Genomic DNA, 25891 nt, shown 5'->3' on the forward strand with positions numbered 1-25891 from the left:
CCATGCCTTCTCTAAACCTAATCTACATGATCCCCCCCCCCCCCCCCCCCCCCCCCCACAAAAAAAAAAAAAGAAGCATCACTTGTGAGCAAAGATCTCATATTAGAGACCACAAATGATTGCTTTCTATGTACATATTTAAATCCTAACCAATGAGCTAGTCCAAATTCCTGCCTTCAATCTTGCATTTCTGACTGGATTCATTAGGTACTTCCCATTTGACAAGTAAGCTGACCGCAGTTGAAGCAGGGAAGTCAGTCCTGTGATGTTGTAGAATATTCGAAAAGAAGACGTTTGGAGGGTGCAGATTGTAGCAGCACCCTTAAGCGGCTAGTAAGCTGGTATATTAATGTCCACTGCATTGCCATTTCTGAGTCCTTCATTTGTCTGACAATAGAAGCCTGAAAAGGAAAAGGATTTCATAACATGCAGGAAGAAAACAAGAAATAAAGTCTGTTTGTCTTATCCCAGCCCCAAAAGTAAGTAGAAAGGATGCCAGAATAACCTGTAGTCGTTTGCCAAGCTGAACTTCTACTTCAGTGCCAAATGATATATTGCTAGCCAGAGACTTGAGAGGATCGACAGTGGGGTCAACGGACAGCAGAGTAGGGATTTGTGGTGCATAAACAAGCCTCCATCTAGCATGCCCAATCTCACCCATACCCTCTATTCTTGGCATCAAAGTCTCAAGTGTAGCAGTCGCAAGTTTTTTGAGTGCAAGCTGTCCATCACCTTCCAATATCGACTCTGCAAGTTGACTTTCAAAAACTCTAGCAGCCTGCAGGAAAAGAGATATAAGCATTAATTTCTGAGAAAAAAGAGCCTGCTTTTGTGCTATATACCTATTTGATTTTGAATATGACAAGTAATCCATATTTCATATTATTCACATCATTAGGAAAGAACGAAAAATGTTAGGAAGAAAGGGTTTTCCTCACAACACAAGCCTCTACAAAGCAGGATATTCATCACCAAAAGAAATATTTGGTAATAAAGACTTGCATTAAATTTTCTCTTCCAGAACTACCACTTACAGGCAGCAAGAAAAGCTTACTGAGAAATTCCAAATTGGTAACTTCTTATAGTTCTCTGTATTACTGGCAAAGCTATTGAAAGGGAAGAAAAGGAAGCAAAAAAAACTTGCAACATACTTTAGGGTATGTTTGAAGATCCATGCAAAATGTTATCCAATTTAGGGTATGTTTGGCCAAGCTTTTGTAAAACAGTTTCTGTTTCCTAGAAGTAGATTTCTAAAAACTGATTCTAGAGGAACACTTGTGAGCAACATACTTGTTTGGCCACAAAATTTTAGAAGTTCTTTTTTAAGAAATAGAAACAATTTTACATTGTTTGGCCCATTGAATGAAAAAATACCCATTATCTTTCTCACATTTCTCCACCTTTCCCCTGCAAAGCTGCAACTTCATGCCATTCAATCAATCAATCGAAGCCTTAGTCCCATTATGCCATTATTTCACTTTTTCTTACTCAAACCACCCACCACCAAGGCACCACCACTAATGGATAAATGGATCTTTAATGTCGTTCTTAGTTTGTCACTTGTCCAAGTTCAACCTAGCAACCCATAAAAACCCACCCTAAAAATACCCAAAATTTCATCCAATCCGAATCATCAATCCTCCCATCGTCTCCTTATAAGTGACCAACTTCGCCACTACAATCTCCACTAGGCTATCAAACAATAAATCTTAGGGGTTTTTAGCAGATGCAGAGCATATTTTTATGGAGTTGTGGTCAAATCTATGGAGATGAAGATAAAGGAAAGAGAGTGGCCTTATTTTATGAGGGAATACATGACAATTTTAAATTTTTTAAGGGCATATTGGTCTGGAAAAAAATTCATTTAATAGCCTAAACTCCTCCCCTGAGAAGCTAAATCAAGAAGCTAAAATTACTTTTGCAAATCACACCGTTTGGCCAAGTTTCTCCTTTTCCCACTTAGAACCTCTTCAAGAAGCCGGGCCAAACAGGCACTTAAGTGTTCTTACTTCTTAGAATATGCGCAGAACTAAGTATACAATGAATAACATCTAGAGAATACATCTATAGAAGATCTACAACTTCGATAGTGGTCGGAGTTAAAGAAGCAATAGCTAATCATGCTACAAGGATTTAAGCACATTCACGATTAAGTATACTACAGCCAGAATTTAACCTTCTTCAATTATAAATTTAAGTGGACAATTGAATAAGATATTATGCATCGTCATCAACTCAATAGGTTTACAGCTGCATAGAAACATTTAAATGTACAGATCATCACATCCATTGAATAAAACCCAATTAAATGTACAATACATTACCTCAGTAGGAGAAAGAACATCCTGCTCGACAGAGCGTGTAGAGGTTACAACCAATTTTTCGTGCCAATTACTAGCTAGACCCTGAATCCTGAATTGCCACTCTGAACCAACCAAAGCTAGGTCCAATGTCGGATCCAATCCATTATCAGGCTCAAATTTTGCAACATTTAAATGCTCTCTTTTGAGTCTGACCTGGAATTTGAAATGAATACATGAGCATACACAACAGCCTGTAGCCAGATAGACATCAAAAAAGGACTGAACTTTACCTGTGTTGCAACAAGATTAACATCACCATTTTCAAATGTAAGAACTCCTTTGGGTTTAATTAGCTTAGGATGTGCAACACCATTCAGTTCTACCTCCCCACTCACAGCAAAATTCAGTATCAGTGGATAGACTATTCTCAATTCAGGTCCAAGAACAAGCTTCAAGTTGATCAATTGTAGATCCACTTGTGGTTGTCTATTTACTTGTTCAGTTTGCTTCCCGACTTCAGTCTGTTTTCCTGCCAATGCTTGAGGTAAATGAGAAAATGAGTATAACATGTTTAAGAAAATCAAAAAGTTATGCCAAAGACAAGTCACAAGGCCTAGGGTTGGCTAACCTTCAGGCTGTAGTCTAGGTTGAAAAGAAAAATAAAATAAGAACAAAGATGTGACAACAACAAATCTAATCAAGGTAATAGCTACCTGAGGGTTGCAATTCTTGTAAGAAACTGGAGGTTGAGGTAGCAGGTTCTGAGCCAAAAAACCGTGAAACATATCTTGCAGCAACCATCCGGTTATAAGTGTCCTTTGGGAGCCTTGTTTGATTAGATGGCAACCTATTGAATGGAGCAGCTCCACTACCCTTATCATGTGGTAAATATGCTTCACCATGACTCAATTTTATCTTCCCGGAAATACTAGGTTGCAATATCGATCCAGTTATTTGCAACTGAGTGTCAACCTGACCACTATAAGTTGAACCAAAAAGTCAGCCATGAGAGTAGAATCCAAAAGTAGAGAGGTACTAATGTCTATGTAATTACAGAAGTCAATAGAGACTCTCTTCATTGTAGGAAATGTATTAACAGAGTAGGCACACAGTGTTTATTAAACAAGGTGATCTTTATCTATATACCTTAGATAATTAAAGACAACTAAGGAGGTAACATGTACCTACCTTAATATATTTTTTGCCCTGACTTCCAGATCTTCACATTTTAAGTCAATTTTATCATCAGGGGAAGCTTCAGCTGCGGTAAGGGGAAGGTTCCCTTTGAGCAGTAGCTTTCCTCGTCTGCTTACTCTACTTTCCAAAGAGTTTATGCATAATCTATTAGATTTTACAAGAACTCTACCACCTAAGTTTGTAATAGGTTTGCGAAGTACAGGTGAAGATACGGAAGCCCTGTGGAAAGTTGCAGATCCATCAAGCTCTGGTTGTTCAACAGTACCTCTCACCTAGTTATTGAAACAGATAGCATACATTAGAGATGCAAATTACTAATTGGTTGCACATTGGTATATCTTTGATCACATCAAGTGCAGAAAGAGAGAGATTCTAGAGAAACCTGAAGCATGATTTCTGCATTTCCATGAAGCCAGTCAGCATAGGGAGACAAAGCAGTCAATAACATCATGCCCCCATCTTTTATATCTGCATCAACTCTAACTTCTCCAGCATCTAATAAGTTCCAGTTCAGTCCCCTCAAACTTTCAGCAAGCTGAATATCCCAAACATCTTCATTTCTGTCTCTTGAAGCTTTTTTTTCTGCATCACCATCACCAGACTCTTTGCCTCTGTTCTTGACCCAACCGGGGCTCCAAATTGATTTGCCACCATTAGTAGTTGTATCTTCTTCTTTTGAAACACCATTGTTCACAAAAGTAACTGGAACGCTACCTTGAACATGAACATGACCATTTTGAACAATAGGTTCAAATTTGGCATTGAACAGGAAACGACTTCCTGAGGTCAAGGAAGCAACTACTTCTGCTCGACCAAGATCTATACCCCCAATAGCACCATCCAGGAGCCTTATTTGTACATCACACTCTGGTTTCAAGAGGTTGCCTCGTAGATCCCCTTCCATATGAAGAATTCCTTTCACTGGTGCTAAAAATTGCCTTAATGACATAATTGCAGCAGTGGTTGAAGATTCAATGACCTGCACAAGCATAGGTACTAGACTAACGGGGAAATTCAGAACTGCAAAATGAAGATTTGTCTTGGGTCCCAACAATGTGCCATCAGCATGAATGGTGGCATTGTCCTTTTGGATAAAAATCTTCTCAAGGCGTAAACCACCATCATTGCTGTATGCACCAATTGCTTGAACATGCTGTGTTTTGTAAGCTCCCCATTCCCATTCATCCCCACGGAAATCAAATTCTGCCTGAAAAGTAATTTAGGTTAGTCACTCGTCAACTGAGTCTGAAACCCTCTGAATTCAGTTGTAACAATGCAGGTATATAATGCAGGTATATGCTAGGAATTAACTAGCCTGTAAGAAAACTCAGAGTATAACAAAAGGATTTAGAGGAAGAAGAAGGATAAATTGTATTGATGTTTACCAAAGTTCAATCAATACACCTTTCATTCGAGAGGAAAGGAGCTCTCCCAAAACTAAGCCAAGCTTAACAATAATTTTTCTAGATGATGATTAACCCTCCTAATGAGTCCTATTTATAGAAAAAGTCTCATAACTAACTCTAACTTATTCCCCAAGACACTACTAATAGGCTATGACTAATTTGCCCCTCCCTCAAATATTGATTCCTTGCAGTATATGTTGAGGATGATGAAATGCCACAAAATAATACATCAAAATAAACTAAAAAACACCCAGAACCAAACTCCAATTAAGCCATAAACTCAAAAGATAGAGTCAAAGTGCACAGCCTCAGTAGAAGAACAATCATACTGCTCTCAACTTGAGAAGTCTAAAGAAAAGGAATTAAAAAATTACAGTCTAGAAACCTCACGTACTAACCCCTACCCCCCCCCCCCCCCCCAACCAAAAAAAAAAAACACCTTTTTAGTTATTCAAACTTCAGAAGTAGCATATGCGTAAGATAGGATGTACAGAGGTTAGCAGTTTTGTTTAACCTTTTACCATCCACAATATGGGACTGTAGATGTTAATAGACAGGAGGAATAATGTAGCCATTACCAACAAGCAATATGGATTATACCACCTATTGAGGGTTTAGGCAGGAGCACCAGTATCCACTTTTTCCTCTTGATAGTCTAGAAGAGAGGGTGTTTCCAGACCCATAAGATATATTCTTTTTCAAAAAAAGAAACGTTATGGATCAATAACATTTTGAGGACAAAATATGCAATGTATTGTTCTTCTATAACCCCTTCTTCAAATGACAAACTTTACACTCATCATTAAAGAAAAGCATCATATCTTTCCAAATAATATAGCTTATACTATTCTAGCGGCAATGCAAGCCAGAAATAGTAAGTTTAATAGGTTTCAAATGATAACAGTTCAGTATGACAGAGTCACAGTTGGCGACAAAAAGAAAGACCTCTCATCTACAATAGAAAACCAGAAAATTCACCCTACGAAATCTATAACAATACTGACGATACCAAACTTTACTGTCAAGCAGCACAGAACAAAACTGTAAATGAATTTCGGGTATTACAAAAATGAATCAGATGTAACATACCACTGTGTCGCCATTGCCACCGCCACTTGCATCAAGAGATCCATGCCAGTGGCCTTTAAGTTCAGATAAACCTGGTAAACTTATATCTACAGGGACAACTTCATCAGATGAAGTATATTCCCTTCTTATGACCTAAAAATAAAATTGGTACTGCATTAGAGTCTGATAATGAAAGAAAATAAACACGGAAGGAAATTGTGAAACAGAATTTGAGCACAGTATCAAAGAAATTGATGAGAAACATAATTTCATCTACAAACAGTTGCACTATTTTACATTTTATCATAAATTTCATATTCACCCCAAGCATGTTCCAAAATTAGTATTAAAAAAAAAAAAACATGCAACAGTCTGATTTTTACTAATGACTAGTTTTTTTCAGAAAAAAATAAGTTTACCTAGTTGTTTATCAAATGACAACCTTGTAATTAAATGGCGTGATTTTGCCCTATTTACAGGCAAAACTGCTAACACCAGTATTGGTTTGACGGTAAAACTGCTGATTCTATTACCGGTTTCTCACCAAAATATTACAATTTTGCTACTAGCTAAACGAAATATATATTTATTTCGGAAATAAACTGGGGTTGCCACGTTATTTGTTTATGAGAAACTGGTGCAAAATTTGAAGAGCCAACTTACCTCAAGCAGTTCTTGGAGACTTCCTGCACTTAAACCCACTGATTGCAAACTTTTCATGAAAAGATCCTGCAAATACATTTTGAAAGGGAAGATATTACTTTGGCCATATCAGTGCTTGTTACATAATTAAGCTTCTACTAGTGAAGCACAAATCATAAACATCTATGTGATCATGAAACACACAAGATATACATAATAAATGAAATAAATTACGAAACAGATTAAAGGGGAAAAAAACTAAATGTGATACTTATGGTTAGAAAGGTGAAACTTAATGAGATAATGTAACAGATAGAGAGGCAAACAGATACTATAGGGGAAAGCATTCAAAGCAACTAGAAAGATGGATCCTGTAGTATCAGTATGGTTGCTGAAATCACACACTTAATATGAAATGATCAGCAACAACTTACACAATGACAGCACAGCACATTAGTTTGATATAGGCATATATCATTTAATAAAGTCAATCTTGAACAAAGCCAAAGAGCATTCAATCTTTAGGCTCTATAAAAATTAAATAAAAATAAAAATAAAACATTGAATGGTTTACCAAAAAAGATTAAATGTATAAATAAAAAATAAAAATAAAAAAATAAAAAAAATAAAAAAAAGAGAGAGAAAAAATTAAACCATGGAAATGTAGTACGGAGCACAATTATGGACAAAACCATATCCTGAATTTGCCTTGGGTTAGAGTTATAAGATATAACCTTAGATCTAGAGCGAACAGCAGGGTCAGTACTCCGGGAAAGAAGCCTTGCAAGTGGAAGCATTTCTGCAGCTTCAGCTTGAGGAACTTCAAGCCTCACTCTCCATCGACCCATTGATGACATAACACTACCCAAATGCCCAGACATGGCCCTGCTGAAAAAGCCGCCGCTTAGCTCAGGACTAGACTTTCGGTCTCGTGTGCCAGGCAACACATATTCACCTTGAAGCTCATATCGGCTGTAGCTTTGTTCCAAAACAGTTTTCTCAACAGTAATCTAGAATTGACCAGCAAGGCAACAAATCATATAATTAGATAGATTTTATGGTAGTATAAACAAAGAATTAAGAGTGAGGCTCCATATGAACTATATTCATTTACATAGTAAAATTCCACGTAATAATTAAAATTCCACATAATAATTACACAGTCCTTAAAACCTTCTGCTTCCCTTGTCCCGAAACAGTTTTCTCAACAGTAATATAGAATTGACCAGCCAGGCAGTAATTAAGACTGAGGGCCCGTATGATCATTGTTCACTTCCTTGCACAGTAAAATTCCACATTATAAATATACTATCACCTTAGAAACTTCTGCTTCCCTTTGAGCATTTGAAGTTTACATATTTCATTCAGCCCCTTGTACTGATAACGTCATGGAAAGTAGTGGTATGGCCATTTTTAATTGGGAGTATATTTTTGAATAGTTATCGTAGCAAATAGGCAACAGTATCTTGAATTCTTAATCTCCTTTTCAAAGAAGGTTTTTTTGGGAGAGGGGTGGGGTGGGGAGAGTGTTTGAGTCCTAAGAGTAGGACAGTAGGAGAAAAGGAATGACCAAGTGCTGGAAATCAAGTATATACATATAGGTGCATAAGTGAATGATTACTTCATGATGTGTATGCAGAAACAGCAATGGCTAGCACATGATAAGAGGGAGTAAAAAGGTGCAACACAGGAAGCAACACATATAAGTGGTCTTTGAAGCCTAGACAAAGCATAGTCTTATGTCATTAAAATCCTATCTATCAATGAAACTAATGTTTCAAAAGCCCCATTTTGAAAATTAGCCTGTTTATAATGAATTAATGATACTGGTGATGACAATATTGCAAAGTACTATTTAAAGATAATAGTACTACGTATTTAAAATAGAATACTATTTCTCCAACAAGTAATTAATGGCAAATTATTTCTTCACGATTGGAAATGTCATTGGATAAAATTTAAAAAAAAAAAAATTTAAAAAAAGTAGTCTTTAAAACCACAAGGATATTATTTTCCAAGTTCCTTTCTCCACGGAAAGTCATTTAATCGCTTGTACAGACATTGCTTGTGTTACCTTGATACTTTAGAACTAACCTTCGTTATTTATATAAGAATCACCAAAAAAAATCTAAAGGGGAAAAAAGAAATAAAACATCAACAAAACAATTATTTCATATTGTGAAGTTAGCAAGCTTGTTATTCTAGAGTAAAAAGACATCAGTTTAAGAACTCACAACATCTCCACTCCATCTGACAGCAATGTCCAAGGCTTCACCCAACACTCCACTGAATTTTGGACGTAACATTGACAGCACACCTAATCCCCTCCTCTTTTGAAAATTCAGTTGAACTTCCGCCTGAAGGAAACAAAGGCAAACAATGTACTTCAATAATTAGTATAAGAAGACAAACATAGTCATGAAATAACAAAATGAAAAATAAAAAAAGACCAAAGCCTCTTCTCGTAAAAAGGATTTAGTTTTCTTCTTTTGAGAATATTGTATAGCAGCCAAGTATTTCATATGGTCATACTGACCATCAAATGCTTCTCTTGATTCTGTGTATAATTTAGAGCATGATAGGAATAAGGTAATGGTGACAGATTATACATTCACGTCCCTCATAAATCAAAATTCTTCAAATCAAACATCCCTTTGGCATCCAAAATTCTTTTATCACTCAGACAACAAAGAGAAAACAGAGAACATCTGAAATATGTCATCAATGTCAAGGTAGCTGATGGTCCAAAAGCAACTTTGATTCTTCTTTTTTCTAATTGAAGTAACGGGAATAGCATTACTAGAGGAATATTCTCAAATTGACAGTAGAAGAGAAAAATACAAAGTGACCAAATAAACCAGTAACCAGTACCAAAGTTCATAAAGCCATATCTGAAGACAAAATGCAGGGGGTTTTTTCCCTCAGAAATTAAAAACGGTGGACAGGGGTTCTTAATAATCTAATTTAAAGGAAGCGACAGTATCAAGCTAATCAGATTAGTGCATGCCAATGATAAATATCAATAAAACAAGCCACAACCATGCCACGTCCAAATAACAATTTGACACCCAATTTTTAATCATGTAGATTCATGCTATCCTATGATTCGATTTTACCAATTTTATTCTACCCCACTCACCGATCCTAGGTAAATCCCCAATTCTAATAACCAGTCAGGGTTAATAAATAGAATATGTCAGAGTTAGTAAGACCATTCTTTCAATGATGGCTAATCAGTAAGACCATTCTTTCAAGATGCAAAAATGAAATTATGCAAACAGAAACACGGAATAACATAATTTAAATGGATAATGAGTTAGGATAAAGGTTCAATCAACGCAAAAAAAAATTGCAAACTCTTTTCCCATTAATTCTGAACACAGATTGTGTGTGTGTGTGTGTGTGTGTGTGTGTGTGTGTGTGTATATATATATAAATAATCAATGCAATGTAGGACCAAAGAATGGGAAAGAAAATAGAAAGCGAGCAAAAGACTTCTATGTTCCTATTCTATGGCTTGTTTAAGTTATGAAATATACGTAAAAGTCAGCTGTAAAAAGGGAGACAATAACTTACCCTCTGCATGGTTCCTCTGAGTGAAGCAAGCTCTAATTCATCAAGAGGCAAGTGACGAATCTACACAATCACATATATACAATTGCTTTAATATGTTTAAAACGTTTGAAAAGAAAGTGCCTAAAATGATACAAAGAACAGAAGCAAAAGAGATGAAGGATATGCCTCTAAATTAGCTGAAAGTTCTGGTTGATAGAAAATATTCGCTTTCAGTTGTCCTTTTTGAAGAGAAAATGAAAACAGTTTTCCTTCTGCTTCTTCAGCTGTGTGATTTAATAGACCTATGATCTCCAGAGAAAGACTTTCATCTGGTCTTCCTGTAGCATCCAGCTGAAATGAAAGAAATTCAAATTGTCAAAAGAGGTCTATTGGTCATCAATTATGAGCCCTGGAATATAACCTTAATGCAACATCAATTTGAATCCCCAAAAAAGAAAACTGCAACCATTATAATGATAAATCATTGTGGCCCATATGTCAAGAGAAAGAAAACGTAAGTGCAGCCATTAATTTGAACATCCAAAAAAGAAAAGTGCAACCACTATAATGAAAGAGAGGTAGTATATGGGAATCACATGCTCAAAACAATTTTCATATTAGGTTCTCGCAAAACCTGAATACAATAAAGAGGCCCAAGGATAGGCAGATTCATCCTGTGTAAAGAAATATAAATGCAAACATCATCACATGAATTCCCCATTTATCCCACCAACCCCTCCCCCACTCCACTCCAACCCACCCCCCCAAATAAAAAATGAATTATATCATACTTCCAAAGCTTACCTTGATACGATCACGTGAAAAGCTCATATGTCCAGCCAATTGAGGAGCCAGTATCAACTGGTTGAGCTTCAAGCCAGACACTGAAACATCACCTACAAGACAATCCATTTCCTTATTGCTATCATTATCATCAGCAGCAGATTGGTCAGATGTATTTGAAGCACTTGTTACTTGGCCTTGGAACTTGATTCTTCCAGTTGCTTTGAGATTTACAGGCCTTGGAGCATCAAATGGATAGGATGAAATCATACTGAAAAACTCAAAGCCACGCATGCGTAAATCTAATTCCAGTCCTTCCATAATAAAAGCTTTTGCAGTCTTTACAGCATAGTCTTCTTCATTTAACCAGTTTTCTTCTGGATAATGCATCAGCACTTTTGTATATAAATCAAAAGCAATTGATGAAGAATTAACAGCAATGTAGTCATGGCATATTATGACATCTCCTCTTGCATCAACAAATGAACCCTCAGCTTTAGGTGCGTTCCATTTCACATCAAATCTCCTACAATTACACCGATTGGCACATAAGTACAAATGCAATATGACAGAATATAAACAACAATACCATATATATATATATATATATATATATATATATATATATATATATATAGGGGAAGGCTCTCATGAGAATTTTTCTTATGTGAGAATTTTTCTTATGTGAGAACACTCTTTATGTTCTAAATTTTTACTCAAATGTTCTAAACTTTTTCCTAGGTGTTTTAAATTAAATCAAATTTTCTAATTTAATACTCACATGTAAACTTTTTCCTAGGTGTTTTAAATTAAATCAAATTTTCTAATTTAATACTCACATGTTCTGAACCATAAATTAGTTAAGTTTGATGTCATAAATTTTAAATAACTTGTTCCAAAATTTTAACTTATATGTTCTAAATTTTAAAAAGTGTGTTCTAAGAATTTTAATTATATGTTCTAGATTTCAAAGCATATGTTCTATTTTTTTACTCGTATGTTCTAAATACTTTACTCACAGTTTCTATATTCTATATTAGTTTGTTCTAAATTTTTATTCACATGTTTATAATCTTAAATCAAATGTTCTAAATTTTAACTCACATGTTCATAATCTTAAATCAGATGTTCTAAATTTTACCAGCATTTTTAAAATTTCATGAAGCAAATTTTATAAATTTTTAATCACTTGTTCTAATTCTTAAATCAGATGTTCTAAACTTATTACTCACACAAATGTTCTAAATTATTATTCATATGTTCAAAATTTTAATTTGAGTCACATGTTCTAAATTTTAACTCGCATGTTCTAGATTTTTATTCACATGTTCTAAATTTTTACTCACATGTTCTAAATTTTAAATCAGTTCTCATATAAGTATGAATTCTCACATATGAAGCTATTCTCACCGGATCCCTCCCCTATATATATATATATTAGAACATGCGAGTTAAAATTTAGAACACGTGACTCAAATTAAAATTTAGAACACGTGACTCAAATTAAAATTTTGAACACATGAGTAATAATTTAGAATATTTGTGTAAGTAATATGTTTAGAACATCTGATTTAAGAATTAGAACAAGTGATTAAAAATTTATAAAATTTGCTTTATGAAATTTTAAACATATGAGTAAAATTTAGAACATCTGATTTAAGATTATAAACATGTGAATAAAAATTTAGAACAAATTGATATAGAATATAGAAATTGTGAGTAAAGAATTTAGAACATACGTGTAAAAAAATAGAACATACGCTTTAAAATCTGTAACATATAATTAAAAATCTTAGAACACACGTTTTAAAATCATGAATAGGCATACAAAATTTTGCATAATTGCATATATGCTTATAAAATAAATCCAAGAGATTAGAGTTTTACATTTAAAGAAAAGAGTTGATTGTAATATTAACTTAAGTACTTTATTGAGATATACCAATAGGGCAATAGTAATAGATAAGCAAATTTTAAAGACAATCTGACTTTTCTATAAAATTATGAATAGGCATACAAAATTTTGCATATATGCTAATAAAGTAAATTCAAGAGATTAGAGTTTTACGGTTTTAGAAGGGATCCAGAAACTTTAGTCTCGCCCTTCAGTTCCCCCAATTTCATAGGTAGTAGATCCAGAAAACCAGGTAGATATCTGTGCAGAATCTTGTTGAAGGATAAACTTCCAGAAAAATTCACATCCAATGCTGTCTCATCTACCTCGGCCTGTTTTTATGTTTTAATAAAGAAAATTAAAAGATAGAGGAAATTCGTAATAAAGCAAACAGCTCAAGTATCAAAGGAACAAAAGTTGGATAGTTCTTGATTCACAATAATAATACAACTAAAAGAGGATAATACTGAATCATCCAATCATAAATTACTTATAGGATGTCAATAAAGCTTAATCACATGAATGGCAAGTTCAACCAATCACCCAATCAACATAATCACTAACTAGCTCTAAAGATTCTAAACAAGTGAATAAAATAAAGATGCAAGCCTCTAATTGAACTACAAACAAAATCATAATGCAAAATATTGCTATTTTCAGCATGATAAAAAGTAAAAGTTTCCACAAGAGAATATTCGAATATTAATGAGATGAATTGTGTGAAGAACTAATGCAATTCCACAGAATATTACACATCGGAGTAAACTAAGGATCCTTTTGCCCTCGTTTTCAATATTTTCAATCGAAGACTATCTTTATCTCTGAATTCAATGTTACTTGTGTGTGTGTGGATTGTGGAAGACCAACAAGCTTGAATCTATTACAACTCAACCAGTTCCTCTCCCTCCATGTACACACACATAGCCAGAGAAAACTTACAATCTCTTTATCCTTCAATCTCCTCTTTAAAACCTTAAGAACATCATTTACTTCACTAAGTTAAGCCCTTAAGCCAACTAATTCCAAACAAAGATACACTCACATGCCAAAGATATGGAAAGGAATATAAGACAAGCTCTTACTTCAGAAGCATGTACACAAAAAGATAGCTAAAGTTAAACCTTAATTTTTGTTAAAAGTCACTTCATAGTTCACACCTAAAAGTTGTTGTAAATCACTCATCTCAAACAATCAATAGGTCATCCAAAGAGTCACACGATATCACATAAAATGTCACGTTATCTATTTATCTCATAGAAGCCTTTCGCTTAAAATAATTGATTAATAATGGATCACATAACCAAAGACTGATAAGAAGGTATCAAATATAGCACCTATCATACACAACCATCGCCCTAATGCTCTATTGAGTCTAATAAGGCTCCCGCCTATAGCAAGAAAAAGAATAAGCTCATAAATGGGCAGATAACAGCAATACCCCATCAAATGCAGATTTTACATTGGAGTCTTGATTAATAAAGCAATTGGTTATCCACTACTTTTAAAAAAATCAAAAGGCAAAAGATGGATAAGTGTGATATTGGATTAGTCCATTGCATTATAAAGCAGATAAAGTGTCCAATGGTAAATTCAAATTTGTTGAAATTATCTGGAAACTGCAGCTAGTTTCTTTGGTAACTGTACATAATCACTAACCAATACATTACCTCAGGGCAAATCCAGGCATTCCCTGCCCCTCGAATTTCACCGCCATCCACAAGGCTTGCCCGAATTCCGTATAAATCTGCGATCTGTACATTAAAATTTGCAGTCATTTGACTCAATTTAAACTTATTGATGGATAAAGGAAATGCTTGCACAAGAAAAACACACTTACCTACACATTTGAAAATAGTCAATGAATCAATTATATTCAAGTGATTATCTACTCTGGTTAGTGGGAATTTTATTCCCGTAGAGGATGAATCTTATTAAACTCATGTTTGCCTATGAACAGATAGTTATGACTTATGATAAAGCTAGACTTGATCATCTTAGCAAATCAAACAATGCCAAGATATTATACCCTTTTCAAAACCAAGTAATATATACGTGAATCTATTATATGTTAACGGCTTACACATGTTTAGAGCCTAAAAGATGGACAAATTTAACCAAAATTCTGACACCACTATTTCTCATCTAATGCGCTAACATACACTACCTGATATTTCAACAAGAGCATACATGATTTTAAAAAAAAAATGTTAAATTTCCAGACTACATGTGAAGCAATCACATATAAGAACATCCCAGCATAGTGAAACATTAAGACCTAACTCAACAAATTAAACAAATGTGCTGAAATTTCTGACTGATATACCAGAGAGTCTAACATAGAAACATAAAACTACCATATCACACAGAGCACTATCAAAAATTTAAAATCTAGCAGTTCAAAATATGTCAGTGTTGAAGGTGATATTATCAGTGTTGAAGCAAACATAAACTAACAAATGTGCTGTTTTTAAGATTCACTTACACAATTATCAGTGTTGAAGGTGAAATTAGCTGATAAATAAGAGAAGGGAATATGATCAATTGCGGCTACAGCACCCGCATCTTTACTTTTTGCTACTGCTTCAGACGCAGATGATGCATGTATATCAAACACTGAGGGGCCCATCTTTCTTGTGGCCATTCCACTGCCCACAAATATAGGAGCATCCAATGGTCCTTGACAATTGAAGATGGCAGTCACAAATCCAGCTAACTGTAACCAAACAAATTAATTACTTTATCTAAAAGCTAGAAGATCCATGCAAAACAAAAGATGGCAAGAAATATGAGCCAGCAGAAACTAGCAACTGATCACAGATATACTTAATAATGCAGCTAACTATGTGTCAATTCATATATTAGCACCATTAAAAAATTAGACTTCTAGGATATAACCTGATCCCTCACATTTATTAAATCAATTGTACTATTATACATATTCTTTTAAACAAGGTTATAAGGGTATCAGAACATAACCAATGACCTTCCCTTGCTAGTAAAACCAGTTCTGACCATCAAAACAGATTTAAAAGAGCATCTTTGAGCTCACAAAACAATGAAAATATTGAGCCTATAGATTATAAACTGAATGTCTCATTAAAACAGGTGACTATCAAGGCATCAATTACTAAAATAAATCTCCTAGGATAAGTCTACAAAAATCATAATCAGATACTAGGATTAAAAATCTGAGTTCCTTTTATAAAACAAAAAAAAAAATAACAGGATGAGTACTTTCTTGGAACAGCAGGTACTTGCTTCCAAGTTCAAACTGAAACCAAAACCTTTTTTTCTTGTTATTATAAAGTGGAATTTTCTGCTCCTAAATCATCTTCTCAAGAGATCTATGATTCAGTTTTCGGCAGCCCTAGTGCCCACTATAATCCAGAAACAGAAAACCCTAATTTAAAGCCAACAATATTTCAACGCTAAAATAATTACTCCATCCATTTAAATTATCCACATTAACAACTATCAAGGATGCTATGAGTATAGGTGTCACAGTAAATAGAGAGAGAAGAAAAAAATAAGAGAAAGGATTATGAAAAAGAGAGAAAATAGGATTGATAAGCAAGAAAAAAAAGAAAAAAAAAATTTTTAAAAAAAAAAAAAAGGTTTTCTTGAATTCAAATCTTAATTATAAATATAGAAGCGTAAAAACTATGGAGGGTTGAAAAAAGAATAACGTTGCACACTTGCACCTATGAAAATTTTCAGCAGAAGTAAGATTAAGCCACCTAAGCTCGGTCTGGTCTGGTTTCTGTATGACCATACATGCCAATTCCAATAGAAACCAGCCACCAAAAGCTTATGGACCTTGTCATAGAGCAAGGTTGGATTTGACACCATCATATCACTCACTTCATACGAGAAAGCAGCTGGTTAAAACAAACAGATTTTAACCTTCCATAAGAGACAATCTACTTACTGGAAATAATAAAGGCTTCATCTTGAAAGTTTTCATAAGAGCATTGACTTCAACACAGGGAACCTGCAAAACAAAAGACAACCATCAGAATGCTGGCTGGAAATTAATCGTAACTTACGGCAATAGAGACAGGACATGGTGTAAAAAAGCTCAAGCATAACGCAATTTCATGACATACCATCCCAACATAAAGCAAGTTACAATGTTACAGACGCATTCTTAATGGCTACACAGAGGTAATACTATATCTTTTCACTTAGTACCACTTATATTATAATAAATAATGCACATTCAAAATATCTGTGAGCTCTCTGAGCAAGTGAGCAGCATTCCAGGATTACTAGAACAATACCTGGCACATTAGATGAAACTCTCCTTCCTCGGGATTAATGCCAAAATCTCCAGAAGCTTCCAGAGGAACACCCCCAAACCAACCATTTGCATTGTGCAAAAATACACGTTGACCACGAAAGCATAAACTTGCTGACATATCCTGGAAATAACATTGGCAAAATGCAATAAGCATAAACTTGCTGACATATCCTGGAAATAACATTGGCAAAATGCAACAATGAATTACATTGCAACAGTGAAATGCATTGTTTTTTATCATCATTCTAAATTAAAATTAAAAAAATAAGGAATACGATTCAATTTGAGAATGAAGTATTCTATCATAGGATAATGCATAAATTCAAGCAAGCACCCCCTAAAGCAATCATAAAATAAGCAACTTGTAAACCTGTTAAATGGTATTTAAGTCAGCTTACCTTCTCTAGTTCTAAACTCCAACTCTCCTCAGTGGTGCATAACAAGTTTCCTAAATTATGAAAAGGATAAAGTATCGTGCTTAAATAAAATAACAGAGCCTTGATCCTACTACGCACGCTATAGGTAATTTCTTTAATTTGTTTCCGCATTAAGCATTTAAATTTACAAGTACTTAAAAAGCATGTAGAAAATTTTCTCAGAAAAAAGGTTTCTCATCAAATATATTGCAAAACTTGTGAGCCTGAGCCACATCGGATAGGGGTGCTGGGTGGTCTGTGTCTGTCTGCCTACCAATTTTCCTCCTTGACCCAAATTCTGTGATGAGCTTTAGGAACTATGGGGTAGTGTGTGCTCCTGTGAACTTTTGTGTTTTTCAATATACTTGTGAGAAGACTTCAAGATTTTTATGGTGGGGACCTTGTTGATAATCCCTCAAAGGATGTTCACTTTACAATGCAAAATTGTGTGTGGATGGTGGCCAAAGTTTCTCTAGATCAATTTATTAAAAAGCTTAAGGCGCACTAAAGCGAGAGGGGTTCTGCTGCGCGTAAGTGTGCTTCTTTGAAGTGAGGCACACTATATGAAAATTTAAAAAAAAAAAAAAAAAAAAAAAAAAAAAAAAAAAAAAAAAAATTGGCTAAAGTTTGCTTCAGATGTGCCTTGAGTGCGCCTTGGTTGCACCCCATGCACCTAACCACATATGCCTCGCCCAGACCAAGATAAGTGCTTACCCCCTAGCGCCTTACACCTCAGCGCCTAGGCGCACTTTTTCAAAAACTGCTCTAGGTTGCATCAGAATTTTCACTCATAAATGGATTAAGTAGTTTCTATTTTGGTGCAAGCCTTCGTCGAATACTCTAAAATTGTGGTTTCTGATCACTTCCTTATTACTTTATTTAGGAGTCTTGTCCACTTTAATTTAAGCCCTATTCCTTACTTTATCAAGACTAAGTGAATCACTCCTTCAGAGTTTTAAAAAGCAAGTTTTGGAGTTGTGTCAAGAAGCCAAGAATCTCACGATTGAGTCTCAAATTGATTTAGTGTCAGACAATGTGACTAATTATAAGGAACTGTCAGCAAATTATTAAACAAGAAAAGTAAAGAGATAAATTCAAAGAAACCAAACAAGGAAAAGTAAGAAAGTGGAAAACAAGAGAGAACAACAGCAGTGTAAAATGAAAATCCAAAAAAAAAGGAGGGTTTAAAAATAAAAAAATTAAGATGTTTTTAAAGAGGGCCAAGAGGAGAGGTAAAATAAAATTATAATAATAATAACATAAAGCACTGAGAATCCGGAGCATAGGATAATATAATTGACGAAAAGACACCCCCTACTGAAGAATTCAAATTTTTAGAGAGAGAGAGAATTTAAAGAACATACTGAAAACCATGAGGGAGCATCCAATATCTGGAAGGACAACCCAGTGACATCTAGCTGACCATGTAGGTTAGGAAAAGATTCCCCACTCGACATGCAAATGTGTACCTGCAAAAGGGGATTAATTTAAAATGACGGAATATAATGCTTTCAATCCCAAACTAACATGATAACCTGAAAAGGGATCATATACACTACTGTTGTAGTTGGATAGTCGCATGTTTCAATGAGACCTTTTTATAAAAATGATAAACTTCATTTGACAAAAAATAAAGGGATGATACATTAAAAAGGAACCCCCAATCTTGCAAAACAACAGAAAAGGAACATGTTAGGAAATGCACCAAAACTCTATAAGCAAGAGCCTCAAGAGTAAGCATATCATTCACTCCCATAGAGTAACTGAAGAAGACTCCTGAGTCCTGACCATTTGTTTCCTCCCTTATTGTAGTTTCTATGGATTTCTTTAAATAATTAATGTCTCCCATATGTCACATCTGTTCTTCCTTTGTCTCTTTAATTCATCATGAATCTCTAGACAAGTACATATTTACATGAACATAGGAGAATACCTTAATATTAAAGATTAGTAGGCCTCATAATAGAGTTACTAGACGATTAGACAATAAACCTATCAAGTTTTCAATCCATAAGGCCCAGGGAAAAAAATCAAAGATACATATAGCATTTACTAAAACAAATGTTATCGTCAAAGCCCATGAAATATTTTGTCATTACAATTCTATCATACAGGCAAATGCTGTTAAATACCACCAACGTAATAAAAAGGCAGATAAGCACCTCACCACTTGCTCTTCCTTTTGACCATGCAATTGGAATTTCTAGGATTCTTTCAAAAAGCTGTAAAGCAAAAAAAAAAAAAAAAAAAAAAAAAAACAAAGTACATAACATCATAAGCATTCATAGCTTTCAAGAATATTATGTTGGAATAATTCCACAACTTCATATAAAAATTAGCATATACCTTACCGGAACAAAAAGGTTGGTAACTTTCAGATTGGCATGCCACTTTTGTTCAATAATATCAACAAAAACATCTGTTGATAACCAGCCACCATCATCGATTTCCCTCTCTGATCTCCACATCATACAATTTCCACTAAGTTGCACATGAACTCGGCTATAGTGGTTTTGAAACTTTACATGTCCGTCAACATTCTCCATCACCCTACACAAAAGGAACATAAAGGATAAGATAACAAATTAAGCAGAATTTTATACGAGTACCAAAGAGAAAGAAAAGGTCTCTCAGCAAATGGATGGCTAGGTATGAGGTATAAACCTCACAAAAAATTGACGACGAGTGTTGCAAATCATGCTTCAAAGAAGATATTTAAAATAAGAGTAAAAGAACATGTACATTGGTCTTTAAGTATGATACACTACAAGTCTACAATCCACCAAGATGAAGCTTTCAGACAATTAATAAAAAATTGGAAACAAAATTTGAAAGTATAAAAGCAATCAAACAGAAGTCATTGCAAACATCATCCTTTTGTATGTCAAGAAACTGCAAGGAACTGTTATTAGGGAGCTAGACCCTTTAGGTAATGCATAATAGTTTTGTTACTCCCTCCGTCCCAAAAAGAACGACCCATTTGGCCAAAATTTTGTCCCCAAAAAGAATGACCCATTTACATTAAAACACCCACCAATTTGTTACAATATTTGTGCAAAATTAGCTTCCCCATATAAAAATTTGATTTTCCATGTTATTTTATGACTTTCTCTCTCTATTTTTTTACAAACCCCATGTAAATTTATCTTTCCAATATACTTTTACTTCTTTTTACTTAACTTCCTTAATACCCGCGTAATCAACCCAAATGGGTCGTTCTTTTTGGGACGGAGGGAGTATTAGTAGCTTAGGAAAGAAGTTACAGTATTTGTTGGAGGAAGATTTCTATACATAAAGCACACTAGAGAGAAAGTTATGATAATTATAGATAAGAATTCTGTTTTGTTTTTGTTTTGTATAAAGGAATATTGCAAGCCTTTCGAATGCTTGATATTAGTATGTTACTAGCTGACACATGTAGCAATGTAGCATCAAAAATAACATAGCAAAGAAAACACAAGATCCAAGTCAAATATTTGGCTTACATCAGAGATGTAGACCATGCCAGATCAGTAGCGCCAACAGATGAAATAATAATACATCGTAAAGCCCACATACTTAGTAAAAATATTAGGCAGCACTAAAACAACACTCCTATGACACAGGAGGCTTTAAGGCAACCAACAAAATTTAAAATAAGACAGTGAATGCACAACAGTAAAAACGGATTGTATTAGGTACCAAACAATAATGTAAATCTGAAAACCAATGCCAATAGCATTCTGCATAGGCATTCTTGTTCTCCTCTATTGATCTTTGGTTTGTGTGTGTTGGTGCACATGTTCTCTATCTTACCTCTGAATTCTCTGCTACAGCAGACCTATCTCCATTTTGTAACAGGAAGGATTGTATTAGGTACCAAATAGCAATGTAAATCTTAGTTAAAAATTCCTTTGACAGATAGTTACTTCATTATCTCACAAGATCTACCCCATAGAACCCAGAAACTGGATCAAGGACATGCTAGTTTCAAACAACAATTTCCCAAGAAAGCCAACTGTTTATCTTTGACACACTTCAGGGCAAGCATACATGTTCAAAGGAAATGTCAAGAGTATCGTACAACAAAAACAAATTTAAACATATAGCCAATTGGAAGCTCGACATCAGAGATAACGAGCACAGAAATGGAAGTGCAATAAAAACATTCATAGTAATATCCTACCAGATAGGCAGATAGTAATTCAGAAATTAGCCATCAATAATTTTAACTGATAATTGATTTTCTCAAAGTAAATTAGTCGCACCTGGGTTCTGCGTCCCCGTATCCAAGCAGCATCAAAGTTCCTCCTTTGAAATAAACAGAATCGAGAGTAACTGGTAGTGTCTTATCAATCCTTTCAGTCTCAATATCATCCACTTCTTCAACTAATTCTGTGACAACATCCTCAAATTTATGACCCATGCCATTCTTCAATTCTTGGAATGGACCAGACACAAGATAAGAAAATTTCTCTCCACTGCTTCCTGGAGGTGAGGAGGAGGTTGATTTCAAATTTGGAGGCCAAGCAGGTTGGGAATCATTACCCACAGGTGAAGGTTCTTGACGCACAGTGGCTTGATCAAACGATCCAAGATATCCTTGATCAGAAGACGTGCCTCTGATGGTTTCAAAACTTTGGTGTTGCACTGTGTCTGATCCATCTGATAAGCTTTCATCAACACTTTCTGGACCTCTGCTACTCAGATCAGTAGCATCTTTCTTTCCTGCAACATCAACGTCAGCAATACATGGTAATTTATCACTGGTTATTTCAGCATCGCCCACTACAAAACTAGATGAATCAGATCCAGCTGTATTTTCAATCTCTTTGTCCAACAGGACTGATGAACGTGGACCCACGGCATAATCTCCTGAATATGAGCTTCTAGCACTGTGAGTTGACAGTTCAGGCATCCCATAATGAGCATCTTCCTCTCTTTTGGCATCAAGATTATCACTGCGGTTGGTGGCTAGCCTTGTGAATTCATGTGTATTTGCTAGGGAAGTTAATGCCACACCTGAACTAGAAGACTGAGTATAGTCTTCAAGTCCAAGCCTTTGGAAGTACAAAAAAGCAGCAGCAGCACTTCGCTCAAGAATTCTTCTTTTCGCAGCATCACCAGACGCAGAGAGGTCTTTCCCGTTGGTTTTTCTTTTATATTTAGGCATTGTTGGACCAAGCATGATTTGAAAAAGGGACTTTAGCCTTGATCTAGGAGCCTTTATGCCAAACGACTTCTCCAAATCATCATGCTTCACATCATATGGAACACCCATATCCATGGAATAATGATCCCTCCGATGCATCCCTTCATCCCCAGAGAAGTGTGACTTTTCATTCATCGATTCTGTTGTACCATTTTTATTTTCCTCAGCATAAACCTCAGCAGAACTAGAGCCATGGTTAGGCACAATGTATCCTGTCTCTGCAGCTCGCCTAGCTTCATCATCTCTTTCTCTATCCCACTGGGCACCTGCCTCTTCTCTAGCGGCCCTCCTAGTCCTCGTACGAGAATCAATTCCTTCTTCCGTTGAAGTATGTTTCTGAAAGCTATCTTCAGTATAGGGAATCCCCAACCAAGTAAAATCCTTCTTTTGTGCAACCAACAATGTGGGGTGAGACAAAACAGCATCAATCACAACTTTTCCCCTCCTTAAACTAGAAAAAGGATGAATCCTGACCTTTATTGTGGGAACCTCACCACATGAGAATTCCTGAGAATGAGGCCCAAAAGAAGACGACTCCAACGTAATGCTCAAAGGTGAGATCCGTCGAACCTTACCAAAATCAATGTCACGTTGAATGTATTCACTCAATGCCGAAGAAACAGAAGGCAGCAGCTTCAATTCAACGTATTCCTTAGCCTTAGCTCGGCCATACCACAGCAACAAGCACACCCCAGATATCACCGCGGCAAAAATTGAGCACCGGAAAAGAAGTAGCCCTTCTTGCCATAATGGAGAAAGAGACTTCACCAGCCCTTTCCCTTCCGAAAAACGCTTTTTCACATAATTTACCCTCACTTCATTTCTCGATTCAAGGTCCTCATTCAAAAATTTAGTAATTTTTCCATATATTTGGGGAAACCAAACACCATTTGGTGACCAATGATTTTTCTTCCAACATCTACATTTTGAAGGGCTTGAGCTCCTTCTTTCGGGCAGCAATCGCCGCCTCAAATACACAAGATTACCACCCTTTCTTCCATCTATAGAGCTACAAATGGGTGTCCCAATAAAAGGGGAATGAAGCTTAATGCTCATTCTCTCTCCCTCTCAAAAACATACTCCAATTCATTGATTTACCACTAAACAAACCTCACTTATTATCCCATTCAAAACCAATTATTGCATAAATTCAAAACAAACCCCTAAAATAGAAATTACCCAAGTTTGTTAACATCAAATTTTGCCCAAACAAACGTCCAACTTCAACTTTCTACACTCCAAAGCAAAAACCCATCTCAAGCAAAACAAGATTCTTTTAGTAAAACAAAACTTACCCAGAAAAACAATACAGAAATTCTGGAAAATTCTGAATTTGGCGGGTAGAATTAAGCCCTTTAATCTGCCAAAAAAAAAAATTGTATTAAACTATATAAAACCAAAAATTAGTAGAGAAAGTATGTAGTGATGAGAGAGAAAATCTAGTAACCTGGGATTCTTTGCCCCGCTTCTAATTTCTTGCTAGAAAATAGAGAATTAAAGGGTTTTTGTGTTAGAAATTAAAGCATTTGCCTTGAATTTAATTTTTGGGAGATGAATTTGTTTGGTTGTTCTTCTGAGATTTCTTTCTTCACGTAAGTAAGCGACGAATTATTGTTTTGTTTTGTTCACGAATATACCATAAAACATTTTTTACCCATTATTCATAAAATATCATCGAAATATTTGAGGGTCTGATAACGGTAAGCAGGGTAAATTGGTAATTTCATCTTTTCGGTAATATGAGATATTGGTCTAGGGTTGTTAATTTAGTTGATGAACTTCAACACGACTATCATAAATCGATTTGAGTTAACTTGACTTTATAAGGGCAAGAAAAAATGGATGGTTTTCAAATATTTTATTTTGAAAATAAAAAGAAATGCTACCTTTCAAATACAAAGTTGATATTTAATAAGAGTAATGTTGGTTTCAAAGAAAAAAATAATAAGACTAATGTTTTTATTTAGGGCACTTGATAAGAGTAATTACTTTGTATAATAACAATAACTTACATGAAGATTTACGACAATATTTGTTGTTAAAACTAACCTTTGGCCCCTTTCGAGAAAAGAAAAAAGAAAGAAAAAAAAAAACTTTGGCCAAATTCCGATAATTGACTAAATTTCACAACGTTGACTAGTACACACAAATATCATATGACTATTAATGACCCCCTTTTTCCCATTATTTAGCACATTTATCATTCACTCCCTTCGTTTCTCCTCTTTGTGTTCTCTAATTGCTCCTTCATTTGTGAAGCGCAAAGGAAAAATTAGTTCAAATCTCATCAATAAGCACCAAAAATCAAAATTTTTTGCTTTGAACTTCAATTACAGAATCACAAATCAAGGTAATTCTAAAACCCTCTCTTTATCTTTCACAATATTCCGATTTTAAAATTTAAGAAAAATAGGGTTTGATTATTGAAACATGTTTAATTGGTAATGTAGTCGTCAAATTTCTATCAGCCAACGTATCTTCATGACAAGGTGTAATTCTTAGGTTCAAGTTTGGATTTCCAATTTTGAATAGAAGAAATTTAATGCCTAATTCAATTATCCTTCAAATGAATGCCCAATAATGGTCAATTTGGGTGATTAACATCGGCGCAAGGATAGAGAAGAAAAAAGGAGAAATGGGTTAAAGAAGAAGGGGAAAAAAAATCGTGAAAAGGGACAAAAGTTGTGTCATTAGGTTTACATCGCATTCATATGGCAATCAACACCATCGTGGAATTCAACCAATTACCGGAATCCGGCTAAAGGTATGTTTTTACATCAAAATTTGCTTTACAAGGTAGTTTATTCATTTATTTATTAGGTAATTTCTCACATATTTCCAAAGAACAAATTGATTATATTATATAAAATTGAATTTTATACTTAAGAATTACTCATATTCAAATCAATTGATATCTCTCTCATCTCCAACAATCACCAAGGAGTTCACATTATGCAAAGAATACAACTCAAAAATCGGAGGAAGTAGTTATGTTTGAATATACAAAAATTGTTCCTGGATATAAAATTATAAAGAGTCCATGTGTATAATAATATTATACAATGTAATCCCTAATATAACTATGGAAGTGATTGCAATTGCATAAAAACATACTACGTATATAACACTATAACAG

At 34.8% G+C, this 25891-nt stretch overlaps 1 protein-coding gene across 2 annotated transcripts; it reads right to left on the reverse strand.

The window, feature by feature from the left end:
• Positions 1-72: 72 nt before the first annotated feature.
• On the reverse strand, positions 73-24360 carry LOC145593753 (protein TIC236, chloroplastic-like). Of its 2 annotated transcripts, none has more exons than XM_081650097.1 (24): positions 24203-24360; positions 21812-24115; positions 19916-20114; positions 19727-19786; positions 18929-19033; positions 17129-17269; positions 16777-16839; positions 15331-15561; positions 14516-14599; positions 13023-13180; positions 10976-11480; positions 10358-10522; positions 10193-10252; positions 8851-8973; positions 7351-7626; positions 6638-6703; positions 5996-6127; positions 3883-4707; positions 3492-3772; positions 3017-3282; positions 2594-2832; positions 2325-2516; positions 506-778; positions 73-401 (listed from the first exon to the last, which is right to left on the reverse strand). In XM_081650097.1, the coding sequence occupies exons 2-24, from the start codon at positions 23809-23811 to the stop codon at positions 255-257; spliced, it is 6591 nt and encodes a 2196-aa protein (XP_081506223.1). In that variant the 5' UTR covers positions 23812-24115; positions 24203-24360; the 3' UTR covers positions 73-254. The 2 variants fall into 2 exon arrangements, with proteins under 2 accessions (XP_081506223.1, XP_081506222.1); XM_081650096.1 differs by having other exon boundaries at positions 2594-2841.
• Between the last annotated feature and the right edge of the window lie 1531 nt (positions 24361-25891).

The sequence above is a fragment of the Chenopodium album genome, chromosome 19 (assembly GCF_948465745.1).
Source record: "Chenopodium album chromosome 19, dcCheAlbu1.1, whole genome shotgun sequence".
Taxonomy (NCBI): Eukaryota; Viridiplantae; Streptophyta; class Magnoliopsida; order Caryophyllales; family Amaranthaceae; genus Chenopodium; species Chenopodium album.